At 29.5% G+C, this 22,202-nt stretch overlaps 1 protein-coding gene across 2 annotated transcripts; it reads right to left on the reverse strand.

Moving 5' to 3' along the window:
* Window positions 1-2,480: 2,480 nt before the first annotated feature.
* LOC100200676 (histone deacetylase 3) lies at window positions 2,481-22,074 on the reverse strand. Of its 2 annotated transcripts, none has more exons than XM_065816848.1 (2): window positions 20,730-22,074; window positions 2,481-2,757 (listed from the first exon to the last, which is right to left on the reverse strand). In XM_065816848.1, the coding sequence occupies exons 1-2, from the start codon at window positions 21,944-21,946 to the stop codon at window positions 2,688-2,690; spliced, it is 1,287 nt and encodes a 428-aa protein (XP_065672920.1). In that variant the 5' UTR covers window positions 21,947-22,074; the 3' UTR covers window positions 2,481-2,687. The 2 variants fall into 2 exon arrangements, with proteins under 2 accessions (XP_065672920.1, XP_065672921.1); XM_065816849.1 differs by lacking the exon at window positions 2,481-2,757 and adding an exon at window positions 13,697-13,810 and having other exon boundaries at window positions 20,730-22,065.
* Between the last annotated feature and the right edge of the window lie 128 nt (window positions 22,075-22,202).

The raw sequence follows: 22,202 nt of genomic DNA on the forward strand, positions 1-22,202 counted from the left end.
TTCATTCTTTCAAAGCGCAAAAAGTGCCCAACCAATCTGAAACTCAACAAAAAAGTGCAAGAACCTGCTGCAGAAAATTATATGACAATTTCATTACTTAATATTACTGTATTATTGAAGACGATGAAACTTATATCAAGTACGATCATCAGGGAATTCCTGGTACTGTCTATTATATTGCAAAATATAGAGGAAAAGCAGATACGAAATTTAAATACACAAATCAAGACAAGTTCGCTAAAAAAGCCTTGATTTGGCAAGCTATTGGTAGTTGTGGCAAAAAAATCACACCTTATATTTCTCAGTCCACATTTTCTGGTCAAATATATGATAAAGAGTATTTATAAAAATGCCTTTCACATCTCATTAAATTACACAATAACAGACCTGTGTTCTGGCCTGATTTAGCTTAAAGTCATTATTGTAAACTAGCTATGAAATGGTATAAAAAAAAAAAAATGTAAAATTTGTGCCTAAAACAGAAAATTTTCTAAACTGCCCAGAATTGAGATTTATTTAAAAGTACTGGGCTATTATTAAAAGAAAAATGAAAAAAACAAAAAAACTTTGCAGAAACAGTTATTATTATATCATTTAAAAAGATATTAAAATATCATTTAAAAAAGCATCAAATAGTTTTGATTCTTATTTTGTGCGCAAACTTATGGGTACCACCAAAGCAAAAGCTTGAAATTTTATTAGATTCCCACAGAGATAATTTGAATTTTTTTTACGTTTGATCTTCTTATATTATTGTATTAAAGTTATTACTTGGTTCAAAATAAAATTTAAGAGTGTTTTTTTTTTGTGGTTATTTTTCTACTTTCATATCTATTTCGTGTACATGCTATATATATATATATATATATATATATATATATATATATATATATATATATATATATATATATATATATATATATATATATATATATATATGTATATATATATATATATATACGCAACATAATTTTAATGTAGGCATACTAATAAAATAGCATAATAATATCATAAATTAGCCTAAAAAATTTTGAGCTTCAAAAAAAAAAAAAATTAAAAAAATTAAAACACGAAAAAATACACGCATTTTAACTTATTTACTTAACACAAAAGAGGTTATACGCTGTGGTTAATGCTTTAAGGAAGGAATATGAAACAAAACTTTATCATTATGTGATATCCATACAAATGAGTAATTGTAGGCAAGTTTATTTTGAATTGAAAATTAGTTGAAAGTGGGGTTCCTCCATTATTATTCACCATATTTATTAACAATCTGCTTATTAAGACTGCATGCATAAGTAAACTATTTGTAGATGATACAAAACTATTATCAATCTATAAATAAGAACTCAATAACAAAAGCTTCAAAACGATATTAATTTATTGGAAGAATGGACGGATGACTGGATGATTAAAATCAAAAGACAAGTGTAAGACCTAAGTGTATATAATAGACAACATTGTTTTGTCAGAAACTACAATGGAAAAGGATTTTTAGAGTATTTGTTATAATTGATTTAAATTAGAGCCATCATATCATATTCAGCAAACATATTCAGCCATCATATCATATTCATCATATCATATTCAGCCTATTGTCTACTAGGTCATATTAAACATTGTTCCCAGTATATATGGATATAACATTGAAAAGACTTTTATAACAATCCCTGATTTGTCTAGACTAAGGAACAATTATATGGAATTTTTCTAAAAAATGTGAAATCAAAGCATAAGAAAAACTTCAAAATAAAGCAACGAAAGTTAATGACTGAAAAATAATGAAAAGATTTAATAGTTATGAGAGAAACTTGGCAATAAAAAAATCTTGAGTGCCGCAGAAAAAGAATCGATTTAATACAAATGTTCAAAATAGTAAAAAATTTGGATCCAACTTTCATACACCGCTGGAAAAACTATTAAAAAAAAAAGTCATCAATACACAACTCACCATTAACTTTCAAAGTATAGAAAGTACCAGTTTATAAGACATTTCTTAAGGAATCAAATAGCAAACAACAGAAATCATCAAACTAATGAAGTAGTAGAATCTGTAAATATCAACAAGAAGCAAACCAGTTTAAGAAGAAAATTTTTTAAATTTTAACAGTTATTAATTATTACTTCTGTAACAACTGTTATTGAGTGAAATTCTGTGTAATTTTATGTCTCAATTTACAAACCTTACAAGTTACAAATTTACAACACCTCTATTCTATTATTATCTTTTTTTTTTTGTAAATCATTTAAAAACAATACCCAAAAAATAAAAATGGGAAAATATGGTAATATGAAGAACTGAAAGTTTTAAATTTTCTAAAATTTCAAATTTTCTGAAAACATCAAATTGCTGAATTATTTTTAGTAAAAAATGTTTTTTAATAATAGTAAAAGAATCGAAAAATTATTGGAAAGCTAAAACCACTCCTCCCCCCCCCCTCCTCCTGGTGTCCTTGAATATGTAATAAAAAATTGCATTTATAAATAAAATCTTTGTTTCTTACACTTGCAACTGCAATCTGATGAATTCAAATAGATTTAAGAAATAAATAAACATTTAAAAGGAGATCATTTTGTTTAAACACACACACACACACACAACAACAACATCAACAACAAGAATAACACAAAAACATTATGGATGTAATTTAAACATTGCGGATCTAATTAATCCAATAAATATGTTAATTATACTCATAATTAGCTTTATCATTATCTTGATCATCGTTATAGTATTCTCCCTGATGTTCACGTCTAAATAATAAAAAACGTAAAATTTTAAAAATCATAACTATACTAGTAAAAAAATAAATTATAGTTGATAACTTTTTTATTTGGTTAATTATAATTTTGGAAATAGCTGTACTCTGCACTGCTCATAAAATAATAACAAAATTCTTAAAGATAAAATTTGAATAATGAAAACACTCTCCACTTTTCCTTCTTTCTACTTTTCCTTCACCTCTACCTAAAATGCTCAGGAAACTCTCTTAGCAATGTTTAACTAGGGTAGGTAGGTAGGTAGGTAGGTAGCGCATTCACCAATTCCAACCTTAGTTCTGACATGGCAGTGCCTGAGGTGGGCACTTTTTTGCCAAACTAGTTTTTGTTGTTGTTGTGGTGAAAATACTGCTTTTTTTAAATAATAATGCTTTTTTATGAAGTATATCTATTTATGAAGATGCTTTTTTATGAAATATTTATATATAAAAATATATAAAATATAAAAGTATATAAAAATTTTTTGATTATTTTCTTTTGAGTTTTGATTTCAACAAATCTTTTTTGTTGTTGTTGATAAACATCTTAATATTTATTGGCTAACACCTACATTCTTCAGCGGTTGAATTTTATTACAAGCGTTATTAGGCGTTATTAAAATAATAACTGCGAAAATTTTAGTTAAAAATACAAATGGATTCCAGAGATATCATCAGTTAAAACAATGCTGACTCAGCATTTTAGAGATTATCTGATGCGACTACATAGCAACTTCGACATATAGTAACTTCATAATGGCTTGGGGGTCATCCATAAATTACATCATGCTTTAGGGGGGAAGGAGGGGGGGGGCTGTGCAAGGGAAGGGAAAGCTGATTTTGTGAGGTTACATTTTTTTTTTTAAAGCTTTAAATCTGGAGAAGACTTTCTTTTAATTATCTGACCAAACCAAAACCCTCAGTTGATGTATCTACATGTTTATTGTAAAACCAACTACGCCTAAATCTTACTTAGTTAATGTGCACACTCTGTTAACAGAGTAGTTACAGCCTGTTAATGGACTGTTACAACTGTAACAGTCTATGTGCAATGCACGTTCGGCGCTTTAACTTTATATGGTAAGAAATTGATTTAGTTAGTGCACAAAGTGTGTAACAACAAAAGCACAACCTTTGTGCATTAAATAAAATAAAAAAATTTTGATTCCGAGAGTCGAACCTGGAATCCTTGGTTTATTAGCCTAAAGCAGAATCCACTCGGCCACACTGAATTGCAAGTTAAAAGGAAAATTATATTTATAAAACATAACTTTTGCATGTATAATATATTATAATGTATCTTTAGGTATTATATATTATATATATAATATTTTCCATGTATTATATATCGGAAGATTAGGTTTTTAAAAATGGTATCATGTTTAGGATAGCGATGTTAATTTATGCAATGGAAAAAAAAATTAAACAGACTGCAATTAATTAATTAACTAAAAGAAGCTCAGAAAATTATAGACATTATCTTTAAAATCTTTTACCCCCCCCCCCTCCTTTAAAAGAATGTAAAAAATTTTTTTAGGGGAGGGGGGTACAAAATTGTTGTGTAATATTAGAAGGAGGGTCATTAAAGTGTTACGGATGCATTACAAGGAGAGGGAGAGGGGGTCAAAAAATGGATGACGCCTTGGGGAAATTTCCTAAAATTTGGTACCCTAATAGATTTTTACTTGCGGAATCCAAAAAGAGCACCACAAGACTCTGGCCTCAGAAAATGCTTTGTTTATCCAATTTTGTTCAAAACTATTGACTTGTAAATTCATGACTTTTTAGAGGTACAATGAAGACTGTAGTCTAAAATCCCAAATAAAAAGTTTAACTGTATTTCATTATTTTATCTTAGGTCTTCTGAAAAAAATTAGATTCATCAATTGTTTCTCTAATACTTGATCAATATTTGCGTTAAAAATTTTTTTTTTTTTTAAATTTAAATTTTGTAACGAAAGCAATTGAAATTTTTTTAAAAACATTTACTTGAACAAAACATCAAATAGCGTTATTTATTGACTAGTTTAGGACATTTATAGTCAAAGGCAAAGGGAGGGCCAGGGAGCGTCAAACCAACTCTGCCCTCCCCCCCCCCCAATCTCCCTGGGTTAATTTTTTTTTTATTAAATGCATTAAATGATATATTAATAAATAATTGATAAAACTCAATTTCAAAAAATTATTTTTTTTTTAGTTAAAGTTTGAGAAACAATTTTTTTTCATTATTTCAATTCAAATCGGTGAATGCTTACCTCTTATTATATCAAAAACAAGCAAATATTTTGTTGTGTACTTTTAAAGATTGTACTTTACTTGGTTGTATTTTCTTAAAGAATGATTGGGAATTTTATTGTTTTTGTAATTTTTTGGCAGGTATTATTATAAATAATAAACATATTTAATATGAAGAAATGTGGCATCGGTAAAAGTCTTAACATTCATTGCCACAAAACTGGATTTTCTAGAAATTAAGGTTTTGTTTAAGAGATGGTGTCTCGATAAAAATACTCATCTTGGGCAGATGTTAAATGCACCCAGCTACTGTCTTGTAAAAGGCCTCCTAGGCAAAGACTTAAGGGGTAAACAAATTCTATCTGTTGACCAGCCTCGCACCCCTTCTTCATCTATTAGGCTGGCGCAGATGTATTTTTAATACATTGTTTCCAGTTTAGGATGTTGAATGCTGGATCTTCTTGATTCAATGCATGGGTTTGCTTGAGTCACTGTTTTTAGGACTAGGCAACTCATTCTATTATCTCCTTATGAGGGTACAGCTCTAAAACTCAGTTTTATGGTTCTGAGGCCAGCTGGTAGTCAGGTTTCCCGAACTCTATGGTAGCTCTCAGAGAGGCTGATTCCATCAACAGCTGAAAAATATCAAAGTATTAACAGTGCCATGTTGCGCATGGATGGTGTCCCTGTTTGTACTTTTGGTGTGCATTGCGGAGGCCACATTTGGAGCCCTTTGTTACGGCTTAGGGTTTATTAGTAGTAATAAGGCAATTGCTTGGGCTATTAAACGGTAATCTGAGTACTATCTATGCTTTGAGTCAAGTTCTTCAATCTAATTTAAAAATGAATAAAGTACCAAAAACTATAAAACACAAAAAATCATCATCACCAAGTTCTCTAAACCTATCATTCACTATTATTCGTGGTCTTCGAAGAAACTTTTCTTCTGTTGAGTCTTATCTCTTGCAAAGTTCACCAGACCTACTTGCTCTTTGTGAGACTAATTTGAGTTCGGCTGTCTCATCTTGTGATCTTAGTGTTGATGGTTATCTTCCTCTGATTCCTAAAGACTCCAATAGTCACATGCTTGGCCTGGGCATTTACATTCGTAAGAATTCACCTGTTTGTCGTGAAACTAGGTTTGAATCCACAGACTATTCTTTCATGTGCTTTTGTTTAGCACCACTTCACTCTATTGCCTTTCTCTTTGTTCTATATCGCTCTCCTTCATCTCAAGACTGCACTCTTTTTGATGTTATTTCTGATCATATTGACCAAGCCCTCTCTCTTTATCCATCAGCTAATATAGTTGTTGTCGGTGACTTTAATGCTCACCACTCTGAATGGCTTGGCTCTAGTGTCAGTGACTCTGCAGGCATTAAAGCCCACAACTTTTGCCTTTCTCAATCCCTAACTCAAATAGTCAACTTTCCAACTCGCTTTCCTGACAACCCAAATCATTTACCTTCTCTACTCGAATTATGTCTTGTTTCTGATCCTAGTCAGTGCTCAGTTTCTCCACATTTACCCTTAGGTGCTTCTGATCACAGTTTGATCTCTTTAAAACTAATATCTCATTCTTCTTCATCACTTGAATCCCCCTATTATCGAACCTCTTACAACTACAGTAAAGCTGGCTGGGATTCTTTCCGTGATTTTCTTTGTAATGGCCCTTGGATAGAAATCTTTCAACTTCCTGTCGACAAATGTGCTTCTTACATAACTTCGTGGATTCAGGCTGGCATGGAATCTTTTATTCCCTCTCGACGATTCCAGGTCAAGCCACACTCTCCTCCATGGTTTTCTTCACACTGTGCTGCTGCGATTGCAATCGAAACCGTTACTTCCATATTTATCAGCAAAACAATTCTCCAGAAAACAGACGTCTGTTTATTACTGCTAGAAACAACTGTAAAAAGGTTTTGTCTAACGCCAAAACCCGCTATTCTCAGGTCATGAAATCTCGTATCTCATCTCAAAAATTAGGCTCTCGTGACTTCTGGAGAATCTTTAATAATATCAATAATAAGGGCAAATCTATAATTCCACCTCTCATGTATGGTTCAGATTTTGTCACCTCACCTAAAGACAAAGCCGAACTGTTTGCTAAAAACTTTTCATCAATATCATCTCTTGATTCCACTAATTGCGTTCTACCTGATATTGCCAACAAACAGGTTGATCCATTGCTTGACATTCATATCACTCCAGCATCTGTATCTAAAGTGATTTCCTGCCTAGACTCTTCTACAGCTTGTGGCCCAGACAACATACCTGTTATTGTCTTGCAGAAGTGTTCTCCGGAGCTGTCGTCAATACTCTCAAAACTATTCAACAAGTGCTTATCAGAGTCTTGTTTTCCAGCCTGCTGGAAAGCCGCATCTGTTATCCCTATCTTCAAAAATTCTGGGGAGCGATCTGATTCGTCTAACTACCGTCCCATAAGTCTTCTTCCTATCATAAGCAAGGTTTTTGAATCTTTAATTAACAAACTTAATTTCTCATCTTGAATCTAATCACTTACTTTCTGACCATCAATATGGATTTCTATCTTCTTGTTCTTCAGCTGATTTGCTAACAGTAATAACTGACAGGTTTTATCGTGCATTAGATGAAGGTGGAGAGGTTAAGGCCATCGCTCTTGACATTTCAAAAGCGTTTGATAAAGTTTGGCATGCTGGTCTTCTCCATAAGCTTTCTTCTTATGGTGTATCCGGCAACATCTTTAAGATCATTGAATCCTTCCTTTCCAATCGTAGCATAAAAGTTGTCCTCGATGGACAACACTCTTCTTCTTATTCTGTAACTTCAGGGGTTCCTCAAGGTTCTATCCTTGGCCCTATACTCTTTTTAATTTACATTAACGATCTTCCAGATATTCTCACATCTAAGATGGCATTGTTTGCTGATGATACTACCATTTATTCTTGTCGTGATAAGAAACCAACACCCTCTGATTGCTTGGAGGGGGCATTTGAGCTTGAAAAGGATCTCACTTCTGCTACAGCATGGGGCTCACAGTGGCTGGTGAACTTTAATTCAGATAAAACTCAATTTTTTTCAGCCAATCGTTATCGCAATAATTTAGATCTTCCTATATTTATGAATGGTGATGTACTCGATGAGTCACCTACTCTTCATCTTCTAGGATTAACTCTTACTTCCAATCTTTCTTGGAAACCATATATCAAATCGGTTGCAAAATTAGCATCTGCTAAGGTTGCATCTCTTTATCGAGCTCGCCACTTTCTTACTCTGGATTCTATTCTCTATCTCTATAAATCCCAAATCCGGCCTTGTATGGAATACTGTTGCCATATCTGGGGCGGATCTTCTAATGATGCCCTTTCTCTTTTAGACAAGGTGCAAAAACGCATTGTAAACATAGTTGGACCTGCTCTTGCAGCCAACCTTCAACCATTATCACATCGTCGTAATGTTGCTTCTCTTTCTCTTTTCTACAAATACTATAATGGGCACTGCTCTAAAGAGCTAGCGTCTCTTGTGCCATCTACTAAAATTCATTCTCCTGTTACTCGTCATTCAATTAAGTGTCATCCTTTTTCTGTGACTATTCCTAAGTGCTCCAAAAACGCTTATTCGTCTAGTTTTTTTCCTCGAACATCAGTTCTTTGGAATTCGCTTCCTTCATCTTGCTTTCCTGATTCATATAATTTGCAATCTTTTAAATCGTCCGTCAATCGTTATCTTGCTCTACAATCTTCATCTTTTCTCTTACAGTAACTTCCAACTTTAATTAGTGGCTGCTTGCAGCCTTGTTGGAAGCGAAGATGTTTAAAAAAAAAAAAAAAAAAAGGTAATCTAACTTTAACTACAACAGAATTGATATGGAAATTAAAAGAAAAATATTTTATTATTTATAAAAAATTTTATATATTCAGTTATTGTAAAAACTTAAAACTAAATTTGTTTCTTAGGTAATAAAAGATTTCCTAGACTTGGCGAAATTTTTGCAACAAAATAATGTTTATGTAACCCCAGGTTGGAAATTCTGCTGTAAATGTTACAAAAAAAGCAGTCGAAACAGACGGAGATTTAAATTCACAGGAGGAATGGGAATCAAAAAGTGAGAAAAAAAGCTAGATACCACTATAGAATTGCTTGGAATTTCACCAGTCAAAATAAAAAGTGCCTACAGCAAAACAAAAGTTTGAGTGCACTATTGACAGAGTTGCAAAAATAGTCTCATTAGCATATAACATTAAAGAAACTTCTTTAACAACAGAAATAAAAAGCCCCATTTCAAACAACAACATTAACAATGACCATGATCTAGGCATTTTAATGTAAAAAATGCGGTAGTGGTGTAGTGGTAAGAACGCTCGCTTTGTAAGCGAGAGGTTCGGAGTTCGACTCCTACCACGTCCCTGGAAGTACCGCGCTCAACTTAGTTTCTCCTCGCAGCGGCCTTGCTTGGCAAGGTTCGTGTTTTGGAGTTAAAGAGTTGAGAGAGGGTTGCACCACGAATAACAACTAAAAAATAAAAACACAAAAAAATGAGTAGCCTCCTCGACTGTAGTGGCCCCCCTCGGGCCTTGGGGAGGTGAATAATCTAAAAAAAAAAAAAAAAAAAAAAAAATTTCAGAGACTGACTCTTACCGCCATAAGGTGCAAATGTTAACACTTGCACCAAAATTGATTGTTTGTTTGCTTAAAAATGCAGAATGTATGTTGCATCAATATAACTAATGCCCTGGTATTGAAGCATTAAAAAAATTATTTAGTGCAGGAGTTTATGGACCATGAGCTCAAAGAAGATGTAGCCCTCAAGCAATGGCAGAATACCAATCGTACAACACTAATATTACAATTGCCACTAGATGAATTTAATGATTTATTATATAACAGCATTAACAATCTTACCACTCATTTATATATTGCAAAAACACAAAGTAGGTTGTGAAACTTGAAAAACTGAAAAGAAATCCTTAACCAAAACGAATGCTTAATTTTAGGAGATTTTGCTGAAAACTATCAATATGTTGTTCAGGATGAGGTTCAAAGTTATCACTGGAGCAAAAGTCAATGCTCACTTTATACAATTGTACTTTATTTTATAGAGAACAAACTTCTTAAACATAAATCTTTTTGTTACCTTTCAGAAGATGTTGATCATGACACTGGATTTATTTACAAGACTCATTAAGATATAACTAGATATATCAAAGAAAATCTACCTGGTGTATCAAGTGTGAAATACTTTTCCGATGGCTGTGCAGCACTATTTAAAAATTTTAAAAATTTTATCAATCTTTGTCATCACAGTAAAGACTTTGATTTAAATGCTGAATGGGTATTTTTTGCTACCAGTCATGGTAAATCCCCCTGTGATGGTATTGGTGGGACTGTTAAAAGAGTAGTATGTCAAGAAAGTCTAAAACAAATAACTACCGGGCAGATTTTAGATGTTAATGTACTCCTTTTGTAAAGCCAAGATAAATAGAATTTGTTTTAAATTATTTTCTAAAGGTGAAATCGACCAAACAGGAGCACAATTAGAAAAAAGATATTTAAGTGGAAAAACAGTTTCGGGCACAAAGATGTATCATCATTTTATTCCAATTGCTTCAAACACTATAAGTTATAAAAAAACAATTATTGATACATATATTGAAATATTTGATATCATTCCAAAAAGCAAACATAATAAAAAGATTTCATTAAACATTAAAAAATGGATTATATTGCATGTTTTTATGAAGGATTTTGCTGGGTAGGGATTGCTGAAGATGTAATTGAGCTTGATACTAAAGTCAGATTCATGCATCCACATGGACTAGGTAAAAACTTATTTTGGCCGATGAGAAATGATGAGTGTTGGGTGCTCAATTCTGAAGTTATATGCCTAATTTCTACACCCACAACAATATCAGGTCTTACGTACAACATATCTGATTTAGATTTGGAGAATATAAGCAGTTAGTTACAAAATCAAAATTATATACATTTAAAATAATTTTATTGCAAATTTATTTACCTATTTTGCATTTAGAACTTGTCTTTCTTTTTTTCTTTTTTTCAAATTCTCGAATGGAAGGCTGAGAAGGAGGGGGGTTTAAATAAATCCCACTGTCCACCTTATTATGCCAATGACTACATTAGTATTAATCCACTAAATAATACCATAAAGATATTGATTGTTAAAATCTTTTAAAAAACATATCAATATTTTTGGTTTTAAAATTTAGGATTTTTAAAACCGTGAAAAGATCTTAGTTTTGAGAGCTTACTTTGAATTAAGAGGTAAAAAATGAAAAAAGATTGTTTCTCAAACTTAAACTAAAAAAAAAATTATGTTTTTAAATTGAATTTTAATAATTATTTATTAATATATTATTTAATGCACAAATAAAAAAAAAATAATAATCCAAGGAGATTGGGGGAGGGGGCAGAGTTGGTCAGAGATCCTCTGGCCCTTCCTTGGCCTATGACTATAAATGTCCTAAACTAGTCAATAAAAAACACTATTTGATGTTTTATTCAAATAAATGTTTTAAAAAAAATTTCAATTGCTTTCGTTAAAAAATTTAAATTTTTCTAAAAAGACAATTTTTAAACGCAAATATTGATCAAGTATTAGAGAGACAATTGATGAATCTAATTTTTTTTAGTAGACCTAAGATAAAATAATGATATACAGTTAAACATTTTATTCAGGATTTTGGGCTACGGTCTTTATTTTACCTCCAAAAAATCATGAATTTACAAGTCAATAATTTTGAACAAAATCGGATAAACAAGGCATTTCCTGAGACCAGAGTCTTGTGGTGCTCTTTTTGAATTCCGCAAGTAAAAATCTATTGGGGTACCAAATTTTAGGAAATTTCCCTAAGGCATTATGAAGATGTCAAAGTTGCTTTTTAGTCACTTCAGATAATCACTAAAATGCTGAGTCAGCATTATTTTAATTGACGCTTTCTCTCTGGAATTAATCTGTATTTTTAGCTAAAATTTTTGCAGTTATTATTTTTTTAATATGGATTGCAAGTGAGAAATGAACAAATTCTGAGGGTGTCGAAAATGTTTTTTTTGGATGATCTCATATGGATTACCCAATATTAAGAAAAAACATTTTTTGCTGTTAAAACTGTTTAAACTTTATTTTTAACAAATAAAAATGATGTATCTGACAGTCATGGTAACAAGTTTATAGGTATCTGACAGTCAAATCATTTGATTAAAAAAGTTTTATTTTTTTAAACAAATGAGTACAAATAAACAACTTAATTTTCTCCTATGGTTACTACTTTAAAATATTATTAACTACCTCTAGTTATTTTTAATTGATCTGATTTTTAAGATACACAACTACTCTATTCTACAATTCTCAAATAAAAAACTTTTTCAAAAATTTAATAATAAACAAAAATTCCTCAAATAAATTATTATCAGACTAAAATGTATCCAACATTTGATTGTTTGGAAATAATTTTAAAATACCAACGTAATTTGAGAAAAATTACTTAAGTAACTTATTATTATTGTACAAGGCTCGAATTAATGCAAAAAAAAATCTAATTGCAAAAGTTTTTTACAGATTTTTTCTTCAAAATACATCCCCTCCCCCTCCCAACGATTTCCTACTGTACAGTAAGTAGAGTTACGCTAGTACAAATTGTATCTTTTGTACTTTATTTTGTAACTAGTATTTTTCTAATAAAATATTACATGTTTTTAATATCTCATTATATTCTCATTTTATAATAACTCAAGCTACTGTTATAATGTTTGAGTTGCTAAAGTGCAATGCGCAAGAAGCGTATCTATTACTTTTTAAAATTATTTAAATAATATCAAAAATGATATTACTTGAAAAGTAATATCATAAAATAATATTATTAATAAATAACTTAAAGTTTTTAATTAATTTTATTTTATTGTCGTATTGCATGTTTCCTTAAAAAGAAAAAATGCCAAATTTACAATATTTAAACAAATATTATAATACTGTTATAAAAAACAATATAAAATAGAATTAACATTGAAAACGTTATTGTCATAAAACATTTAATTTATTTTTGCAAGAACATGCACCTTCAATAGACCAAATGAGTAAATGAAATTACAAAAACAAAATACTAAACTTATTAGATTCCACGCACTATTTAACTAATTGCTTATTGATAATTATTTTTTCATTCAATGGTTTTTAAGTTGACATTACCATTAGATTTTTTCCTTCAACTGTTTTGCTATAAAATAAAGCAAAAGGAAATAACTTGGTTTAGTATGACATGTTATTTCTTCATAAGTATAAATCTTATATACTTAAATATGCTTAAATTTCAGTTTAAAAAAAAAAAAAAAAGTTTTAAAAAGTTTTTTTTTTTTTAATATAAACTATTTATAATTTAATTTTCATTTCACTTGTTTAATGTTTGCTATACATGTTTATATACTTGCTATATATGTTTCTATATGCTATATATGTTTCTATATGTTTCTACTTTTTTAACTGTTTTTAAGAAGCAAAAAACAATGACGCTTTTACTAAGTTTAAAAAAAATTTAACTATTATAAATGTTAGCAACTTAAATTCTTCCTTGCTTACACTTTCTTCTAAACCTGAAATTGTTACTGTCGCTAGATCTATGCTAGAATTTCCTGAAACCATTTTTCTTTTTACTGGATAACGATGACAATTTGCTGACAAATGTCTTACTTTATCATCATACCATTTGTCCATAGCAGCATCTGGTTCAAATTCTTTAATCTTGGTATCGTCTTCACTTATTAAAAGTAGAGATTCCAAATGATCTCACCCTAGACATCTTTTCCAGTCATTTTTTACCCTATTTATACAGAAAACATTTGTTCAACCTTCGCATTTGTAAATGGACAAATTAAAAATAGTTCAAATATATCAAGAATATTTCAACATTCGTTGACCAAACTTGTTTTTGAAAATCCCAAAGTTTCAAATAATATTCTTTTTATTATTCTTATTAATATTTTTATGATTGGAAACATATATGTTTTTAATATTATCCATTCAGGATATTAAAAACAATTGTATACTATACAAGTCACATCCTACATCAATTAACAAATCAGAAAAACAATTAACAACTTCAATGATAGCTTTGTCGCCAAAAGTACTATTGTTTGCATCTAATGGCCAGTTAAAAACATCAAGTAAAGCTACTAAATGCACAAACAATGGTGATTTTTGAAGAGATTGAAAACCCATTTCCATACTTATGGAAATTTTGCAACAACTAGTTTGTACTGCTCAAGAACCTTGCTATTAACTTCGGCATACTGAGAAAGTGTTACATTTTGATAACAATATTTTGTATCAATAATTTCTATATCTTTATACAGTTTTTTATAGTGGGTCATGACACTTGTGTCATCAAGCGAATTGTCTACTGAAATTTCGAGAAGTATTTGCAGCTTGGCCATTGTTCATATAAATTCTTGAACTCTTCTTACCACTTTACCGGATCATGATTATTGCTTTAAAAATTTAAACTCAAATGCCTAAGGGGAGATAAAACATTAAGATATATTGACAGATGAATAGAGACTGGCACATTTTTCCACCACTTTAAAAATCGTTTTAACTCTGCACTTTTTGATACTTGGCAACAAAAGAAAGCAAAAATATCTATTACTTTTATTTAAAAGTTAAATTTAGCGTGACGTTTGTAATATCCGTGTTCGGCATAATACACATATGCCTCGTGTTATTATCATTACTTAAAATAAATATGGCGGTATGCACGCTTTAAACTTTATGTTGTATTTGATTCTTAATCTAGCATTATCCTTAGAATATTACGTTACTTAATGGATTAAAATTTACTAAAAATTAAAAACCTTACGCAATAAAATTTAAAAATTAAAAAACACAATAACATTTGCTCTGAATTTTTAAGAATAGCTAAAAAATAAATTTATTTAGAAGAAAAGAAAACAAATCTCAAAAAAAATTTTATATAAAAAAATAATCAAGGTGAGGAAAGCAATTGCGATTTGCAATACACTTAATTTGAGCCCTGTTGTATACAAATTCACTCCCCCAAGATCATAACAGCCACTATAGTCGAGGAGGCTACTTTAATTATGGTTACCCTCTCTCAACTTTATAACTCCAAAACACAACATAGAGAATTAAGTTAGGCGGGGTACTACCAGGTATGTGGTGGGGATTGAACTTGCGCCACTTTAAATGAATGACTTATCTTAAAGTTAAGGCTGAATCATTTGGAAAAAACTTTTCATTATGCTTCCGAATCTAATAAATACATTGTTCCTAACATGCAAAACAAACAAGAATAATTCATTGCCAAACATAATTTCTCTGATTTATTTCTTCTTTAAACCCTTTAACAGCTACGATTCGGAAAATATGCCTGTCTTGCAAATGTGTCCAGAACTGTAATAATTGTAATTATTTGTAATACCAATTTTTAGCTTTAGTTTATATTTTTTTAAATGATTTGATACTCTCAATAACATAATTTTTCTATTTATGGACAATTTTGAAAACTACCACAATTTACAAAATACTACAAAAAAAGTTTATTTGAAAATGAACTAAAAACTTTGCAGTTATTTGTTACAAATGTTATACAATGTTTATTTTGCTTCTGGTAGCTAAAAACATGAAATAATGAATTTCTTTTTTCAACATGATACAAATAATGTAAAAATGATAAATTTTTAAATAATGTAAAAAAGTTTTTTTTTATGTTTTATTTATTTACTTCATATTAAAGCAAACAAATTTTTCTTCTGTTGATAAATATTTCAATTAAAAAGCTTAACTTAATAAAATTTAAAATATTCTTTAGTTTAAATATATTTTTTATAATTTCATCTAAATTAATTCTATTAGTAAATAACAAGTATATTTTAGTAAATGTCATTCAAACTTTTGTAACATCATTAAACAAAAGCTTAATCAAGATTATAAAAAAGATGGAGAATTTTCTCTGAATAAAAAGATTTGGAGAAGACAACCCATTCTTATCCTATCCCCCACACCTCAATTTTGAGCCCATCAACTTTATAATAATGTTAGCATTAATAAGTTTATTAATTACCCATAAAATAACATTTTTTTAATTAAAATAAGACTATTAGCTTATTTCTTTATAGCTAAATTAGTAATGAATTTACTGATGTATTTTTTAGTAATTTTGCATAGATTTTTATTTTTGTAGTTTACTTTTTTTTTTACTCAGACACCTTACTAACTTGCCAAAAAACCTTTTTTCAGCTTTGATAATTCTGTACACCTAGCTGAGAGGTGATACTATCTACTAGGTGATACTACTAGTGATACTATCAATGAAACTTTCAGGGGTGTGGAGTCGTAAAAAAAAAGTACCAACTCCGACTCCAATCGTTGAAATTTCCGAATCCGCTAAAAATGTCCCGACTCCGACACCAGAGCCCTGGAAACTTTCATCAAAAGTCTTTTATTAAAAGTTACTTACACTTTATTTAACCTATTGATAGTTGTATGCATGGTGCGCATGCAGTTATTTTAAAGGTTATATTTTTGCATAATCTTTTTGTATATTAAATTAAGTAAATATAGTTTTTCACATAAAGTTATACTTTTGTATATAATTTTGAGTTTGCTTTTCATATATAGAGTTTGTTTTAAATAGATATTGTTTATAAATAAAAGAAGTTAATACTTTAGTTTTTATTCTCTTACCCCTGGTGGGATGGGGGGGGGATTAAAACCCCCAAATTTTTGAATTTTTGAATTTTAATTATTTGAATTTGTTTTTTACTTATTCGCTTTTACTCATAAAATTTAATGATCAAATAAATTTATCATAAATAAAGTTATCAGCAATATTTATGATAAATAAACTTTGTCTTCACATCAAAGAGTAAAAAAAAATAATTTGATTCTTAATTCAAACTTTTTAAACTAGATAAACTAGATTCTGAAAATATTATATTTAAGATTCTATACATCCAGAAACTTTTGAATTTTTTAAATTTTCGTTGAACACTATGAAATAAACATCAACAGAAATAATAAGATTGAGTTATAAGAAACTTTTTCCAAGGACATTATTGGATTTCACAAAAACAAAAATGTATTTAGCAAATGGATACAGATTTTCAGGAATCAAAAAAAATGTACAAGGATAAATACCAGCAGGAAAAATTTTCTGCTTTGAATGTAATGTTCAGATGATTTCTAATTTATGTCAAAGCTTTGCCTTGTAATATTCTGAAGATTTCTAATTTTTGCCTCAACAACTAGATTAAAAAAATGCATTTTTTTTATTTCAAAAGCTATGAAAACTCTGCTGAACACAGAGAGGCATAGATGGCTTATTTAATCCAAAGAAGTCACGACACATTGAACAAAAACCTTGAAGAAAAATAACAATATTGGAGAATGGTTTTGACTTTTGTGATTGCTGAATGTACTTAAGCAAAAAAAAAAAAAAATTAGCAAAAAATTTAGCTTTCAACAAGTTATTTGGAGATAATGCTCTGTTCTCCAAATAACAAGTTATTTGGAGAACAGAGCAATTGAGACTTTCTTGAACCTCTTGAATTGATTGCAAAATTTGGCCCATTCCATTCAGAACACATTATTATGGTCACATTGGTTCAGGAAAAACTTTTTGTTTATCTAAAACAGTGATTAATTGCGGCAAAAAAATGATCTAAAAGCTGTTTTGAGAGATGTAGAAGATTTAAAATGTTTTGAAATTTCAGTATATTTTATGTATAATTTAGAAGATTTTACCCACAATTTAATACGCAGAATTAAATATCTCATCATGATCAACTGTGGTTCTTAAAAATATGCATGGAAAATCACATTAATGAAGAACGATTCTTACAATTCAATTTGTATAATTATCATGTCATATATTTTTATGCTGTTGAATAAAAAGTACTTTTTAAAAAAACTTTTTTTTTTCAAATTTTTTTTTTTAATTTGATAATAATTTTTGTATTACTAATAAGTATATAATAGTGGTTCATTTTATAACCTTTCTTTTTATTGCATAATGAAAATCAAGTATTATCTTTCAAATAAGCTATTGCAACACTATTTTGCACATAAGTTATGCCAAATAAATTGACGTTGTATTGAAAGTATTTTTTTTAATTAAAATTTTACTTATATAGTCAAGTACTGATGGTGTAATTAAAGCATGAAAGATATTGATACTTATTCATAATACAAGAAAACTACTCAAGAAAAATATTCAATCTAATAATGATGGGAGTAATCCACAAAATATTATAGAAGTTATTACTGTTGTTCAATTAATATTTATTATAGTTAATAAAATTTTTAATTGCTAAGCAATTTAGGTATCCATAGCAACCCAAAACTAAAACTGATGTCAGCAATCCTCAAATTAGTAAACAGTGCAAAAATGTTCCTAAAACTGTTTTTATATGACGAGTTATTAGTTTTGTCCAGTAAAAGTGAAATCTACTGTGCACTGGTACAAACCTATGCAAAGTTACTGTGAACTTTTTAAATTAAATTTGAATAAAGTTTTTAGATTATTATTGTATGCAAAAACTTTTGAACAAAACAGACTTGCAAAATATTTTCCTAGTGGTTGGCATTTTTTTATTCAGCTTGGTTGGATCTTCAGGATCTGATATTTGTCTAGAAAACATAAACTATTTTGCAATTTTTCAGCAACTTACAATTACTTTTCATTAGCAATAAAATAATGGAAAGTTCTAAAAAAACATTTAGCATATATAGTCAAACTACATTTGAAAACTAGATCAAGTGCAAGATCAGATTTAATAAATCTTATAAAGCCATGTTAGAAAAAAATTTTGAGATCACTCACAGATATTATACATAATAACTTTGAAGTAACAGAGCTGAGGCACAAAATAATTTATCAAAAATGAAAGAGCTTGAACTTGCTATTCAAACAGGTTTTTGGAACAGTTTCAAAAACTTTGCAAGATTCAAAAATAAATATTAGACACATGTTATTTCTTTTATTTTACTCACAAGTCCAGACTCTGAAAAAGCTTAAACTGAAACTAAAATGCTTGTAAATCATTTAACATATCAAGAAAAAATTGTTCAACAGTATCAAGGTGTATCTAGCTTTTACGGCACCGATTAAAAAAAAATCTGTGACCTTTTTTTCACGGCGTTGTAAGGATGAGTTTTATCATCATATTTTTTTGAATTTTATATCAGCTTAGACTTTATTTTAAAAGTAGAATGTTTAAAGTTTACTATATGCTGTTATTTTTATTGCATCTTTTTTTGAATATTTTTAATGATTTCATTTGTATTAAAAACTTCATTCCTGTTGTGGAAGTGCATTGAAGGCATTGATTCATTTTGAAGGCATTTTGATTCATATTGAAGGCATGTTGATTTATTTTTCTGAAATTTTCATCATTGTTATACTAATTTAAAGCTCTTTCTAATGATATATAATAATTAAATATATAAACCAAGGGCTATTATTGACAGTTTCCGACAGTGCTGCCTGTATTTGGATGCTGCCAAATTTTTTTTTGCAAAATAATTCCTACATACAGCAATGTTTCTGCCAAATTTCCTTACAACAGGGGCCAGCACAGGAGGTAATGCCATCCAAATTATTTTCCTAGAACAGCCCTTGTAAACGATTTTGAAATTTTACATACTTACCTACAAGAAGATATATGTTCTTGTCTGATAAGATTGTGAAAACCCATAAATTTATTAAAGATACGTTTCAAGAATTAGCTGTAACACATTAATCTATATACAAGCTGATCAAAGAAAAAAGCATGGAAATTGTCTTTCCAAAAATTTTAGACAATTTTGAGAATCTTTATATTTTTTATTATTACAAATTGATCTGGTGAAAGAAGTTTTTTAAAAGTTAAATTGATCAGAAGTTATAAAAGGTCAACTATGAGCCAAAAAACTTTGAACAACTGGGCAATTTTATCTAGTAATATGGATTTACTTAAGCTTTTTGACAAATTTTCTCAATAAAATCAGCAAAAGAAATTTTTAAAAATTCATTAAAGTTTATCTTCTTAGCTATAAGTTATTTTTTAGTTTGTCTTGTTATTTCACACTTCATACGCAAAATTATCATTATTATTATATATGTAGTAAATTGAAAAATATAAAGGTGGTTGAGAGTTTTAAGATTTTATTGAAGTGTAAGAAAAAAAATTAGATGAATAAAATTTTTGATGAATAACATTTTTTATAGCATAAAGGGACAAATACAGTAAAAGGATGACAAGCCCAGCGAAAATGAGTTTAGGCCAACCAAGCCATTGCAAGCCCCAAGCTGTAACAGAAAAAAGATTAAACTAAAGATTGACTGCTTCATAAAGTATAGAATTTTTATCAGGACAAGATATAAAATTGAGTTATTAGCAAATAGAGCCACTTTTGATGTCAGAAAGATAATTATTGTAGATGAGAAATAATATAGGATCAAAGAACCTTGCAATACCCTTAAAGATACTGGAAATAAAGAATGATGGCCTTTGAGAATGACTAGAGAGGTCAGTGTGTTTTCTATAGGTTTTTAAAAATTGGAATTTTTCTCTTTTTTCTTTTAGTTTTCTAATTTTTTTATTTTAGTTTTCTTTTTTGAAAAAGTTGTATGGAATAAAGTAAGCAAGAAAAAATTTGAAAATGTATATCTATATATACTATAGTAGATAACTAGATAATATAGAACATAAAGAATAGAAGAAATACAACTTTTAACTTACCGGATATAACTAGCAGACTCTACAGAATCATCATTACATTCATTTTCTTCATGCAAAAATAAATCTGGAGGTACATCTTGCATTTGAACACTTGGTGCACCTTGAATAAACTTTAAATGATCAAACACAGTCTGTTTTATATAATCCAAATATTGTTTGCTATTCTGGTTTACAAAATTTCCAGACATAACTGGACAGAGTGAATAATCAGGACTAAAAAACTCAGCATAATCTGATTTCTTAGGAATTTGTTCATCAACAGGCTCATCTAATAAAAGAAAAGTTTCATAAGTCCAACATCTTGCAACATTGCGTATTGTGTAACCTCCTCCCCCCAACACAAGCAAAGGTATACCAAACGATTTTACATACTGAACACATTCTCCATGTCCTTTGATATTTAAAGAAAAACACCCTAGCCTATCTAGTGCTAAAGAATCTGCTCCACACTGTAGAACAATAGCAGAAGGTACATATTTTTCTATAACAGCCTGAATGATAGGTTTAAAAAGACTTATATAAGATTGATCATCAATACCGTCTTTTAAAGGAACATTTAATGAATAATAGCGTCCATCATCTTCTCCAATTTCGTACATTTCACCAGTGCCAGGAAAGAAAAAATTACCATATTTATGAAAAGAAACAGTCATTACACGGTCAGTTAAATAAAATGCTTCTTGCACACCATCTCCATGATGTATATCTATGTCAATGTAAAGAACTCGTGCATGATACTTGAGCAGTTCAAGAATTGCAAGAACAATATCATTAACATAACAAAAGCCAGAAGCTTCAAATTTTTTTGCATGATGAAGACCACCTGACCAATTTATAGCTATATCGCATAAACCATGGTTTAGCTTTACCGCTCCCTGCAGCGATGCTCCGGTGTAAGCAGAACAAAAGTCAAACAAACCAGGAAAAATTGGACTATCATCTCCAACACTAAATTTGTTAAGTGAACTTATAAAACCTGCCTTATTGGATGGTGTAACACGCTGTAAAAAATGTATATATTCACTAGAATGAAACCTTGTCATATCATGAGGAGTAGCATGTGATGGTCTAAATACGTTCATTTTTTTATGCAAGTTATAGCTAAATACAAGATTATGAGTTAATGCTAAACGATGAGGTTTCATTGGGTGACTACTTCCATAATGATAATTTCCAACATCAGGATCATAAAAATATGCAATTCGGTTTTGAGGCATTGTTTAAACAAATTTATTACATTTTCAAAGCAAAATTTTTATTCGATTTCTCTAAATCTTTATTCTAAAACAGAATAACTTTACCAAGATCCGCTGGTCATCCGTAATAAAACCAAAATATTACAACCGGACTAAACAGCAAAATGTTTTTCCGAAACTACTATCGTATTACGGTTCTAAAACATTTTTTTATCTAAGTTTTCCTTAACGGTCCCAAACATTTAAAGATTCTCTAATATTATCTAAACTTCTTCTT

The sequence above is a fragment of the Hydra vulgaris genome, chromosome 13, assembly GCF_038396675.1.
Source record: "Hydra vulgaris chromosome 13, alternate assembly HydraT2T_AEP".
Lineage (NCBI taxonomy): Eukaryota > Metazoa > Cnidaria > Hydrozoa > Anthoathecata > Hydridae > Hydra > Hydra vulgaris.

What these genes read in the sequence shown, in the direction of transcription:
- LOC100200676 (XM_065816848.1), bottom strand. Translation starts at nt 21,946, where the DNA reads ATGCCTCAAAACCGAATTGCATATTTTTATGATCCTGATGTTGGAAAT. An exon ending in GAGTCTGCTAGTTATATCCG is followed by an intron (nt 2,758 to 20,729) that starts GTAAGTTAAAAG and finishes TTTATTATTTAG; the next exon opens with ACGTGAACATCAGGGAGAAT.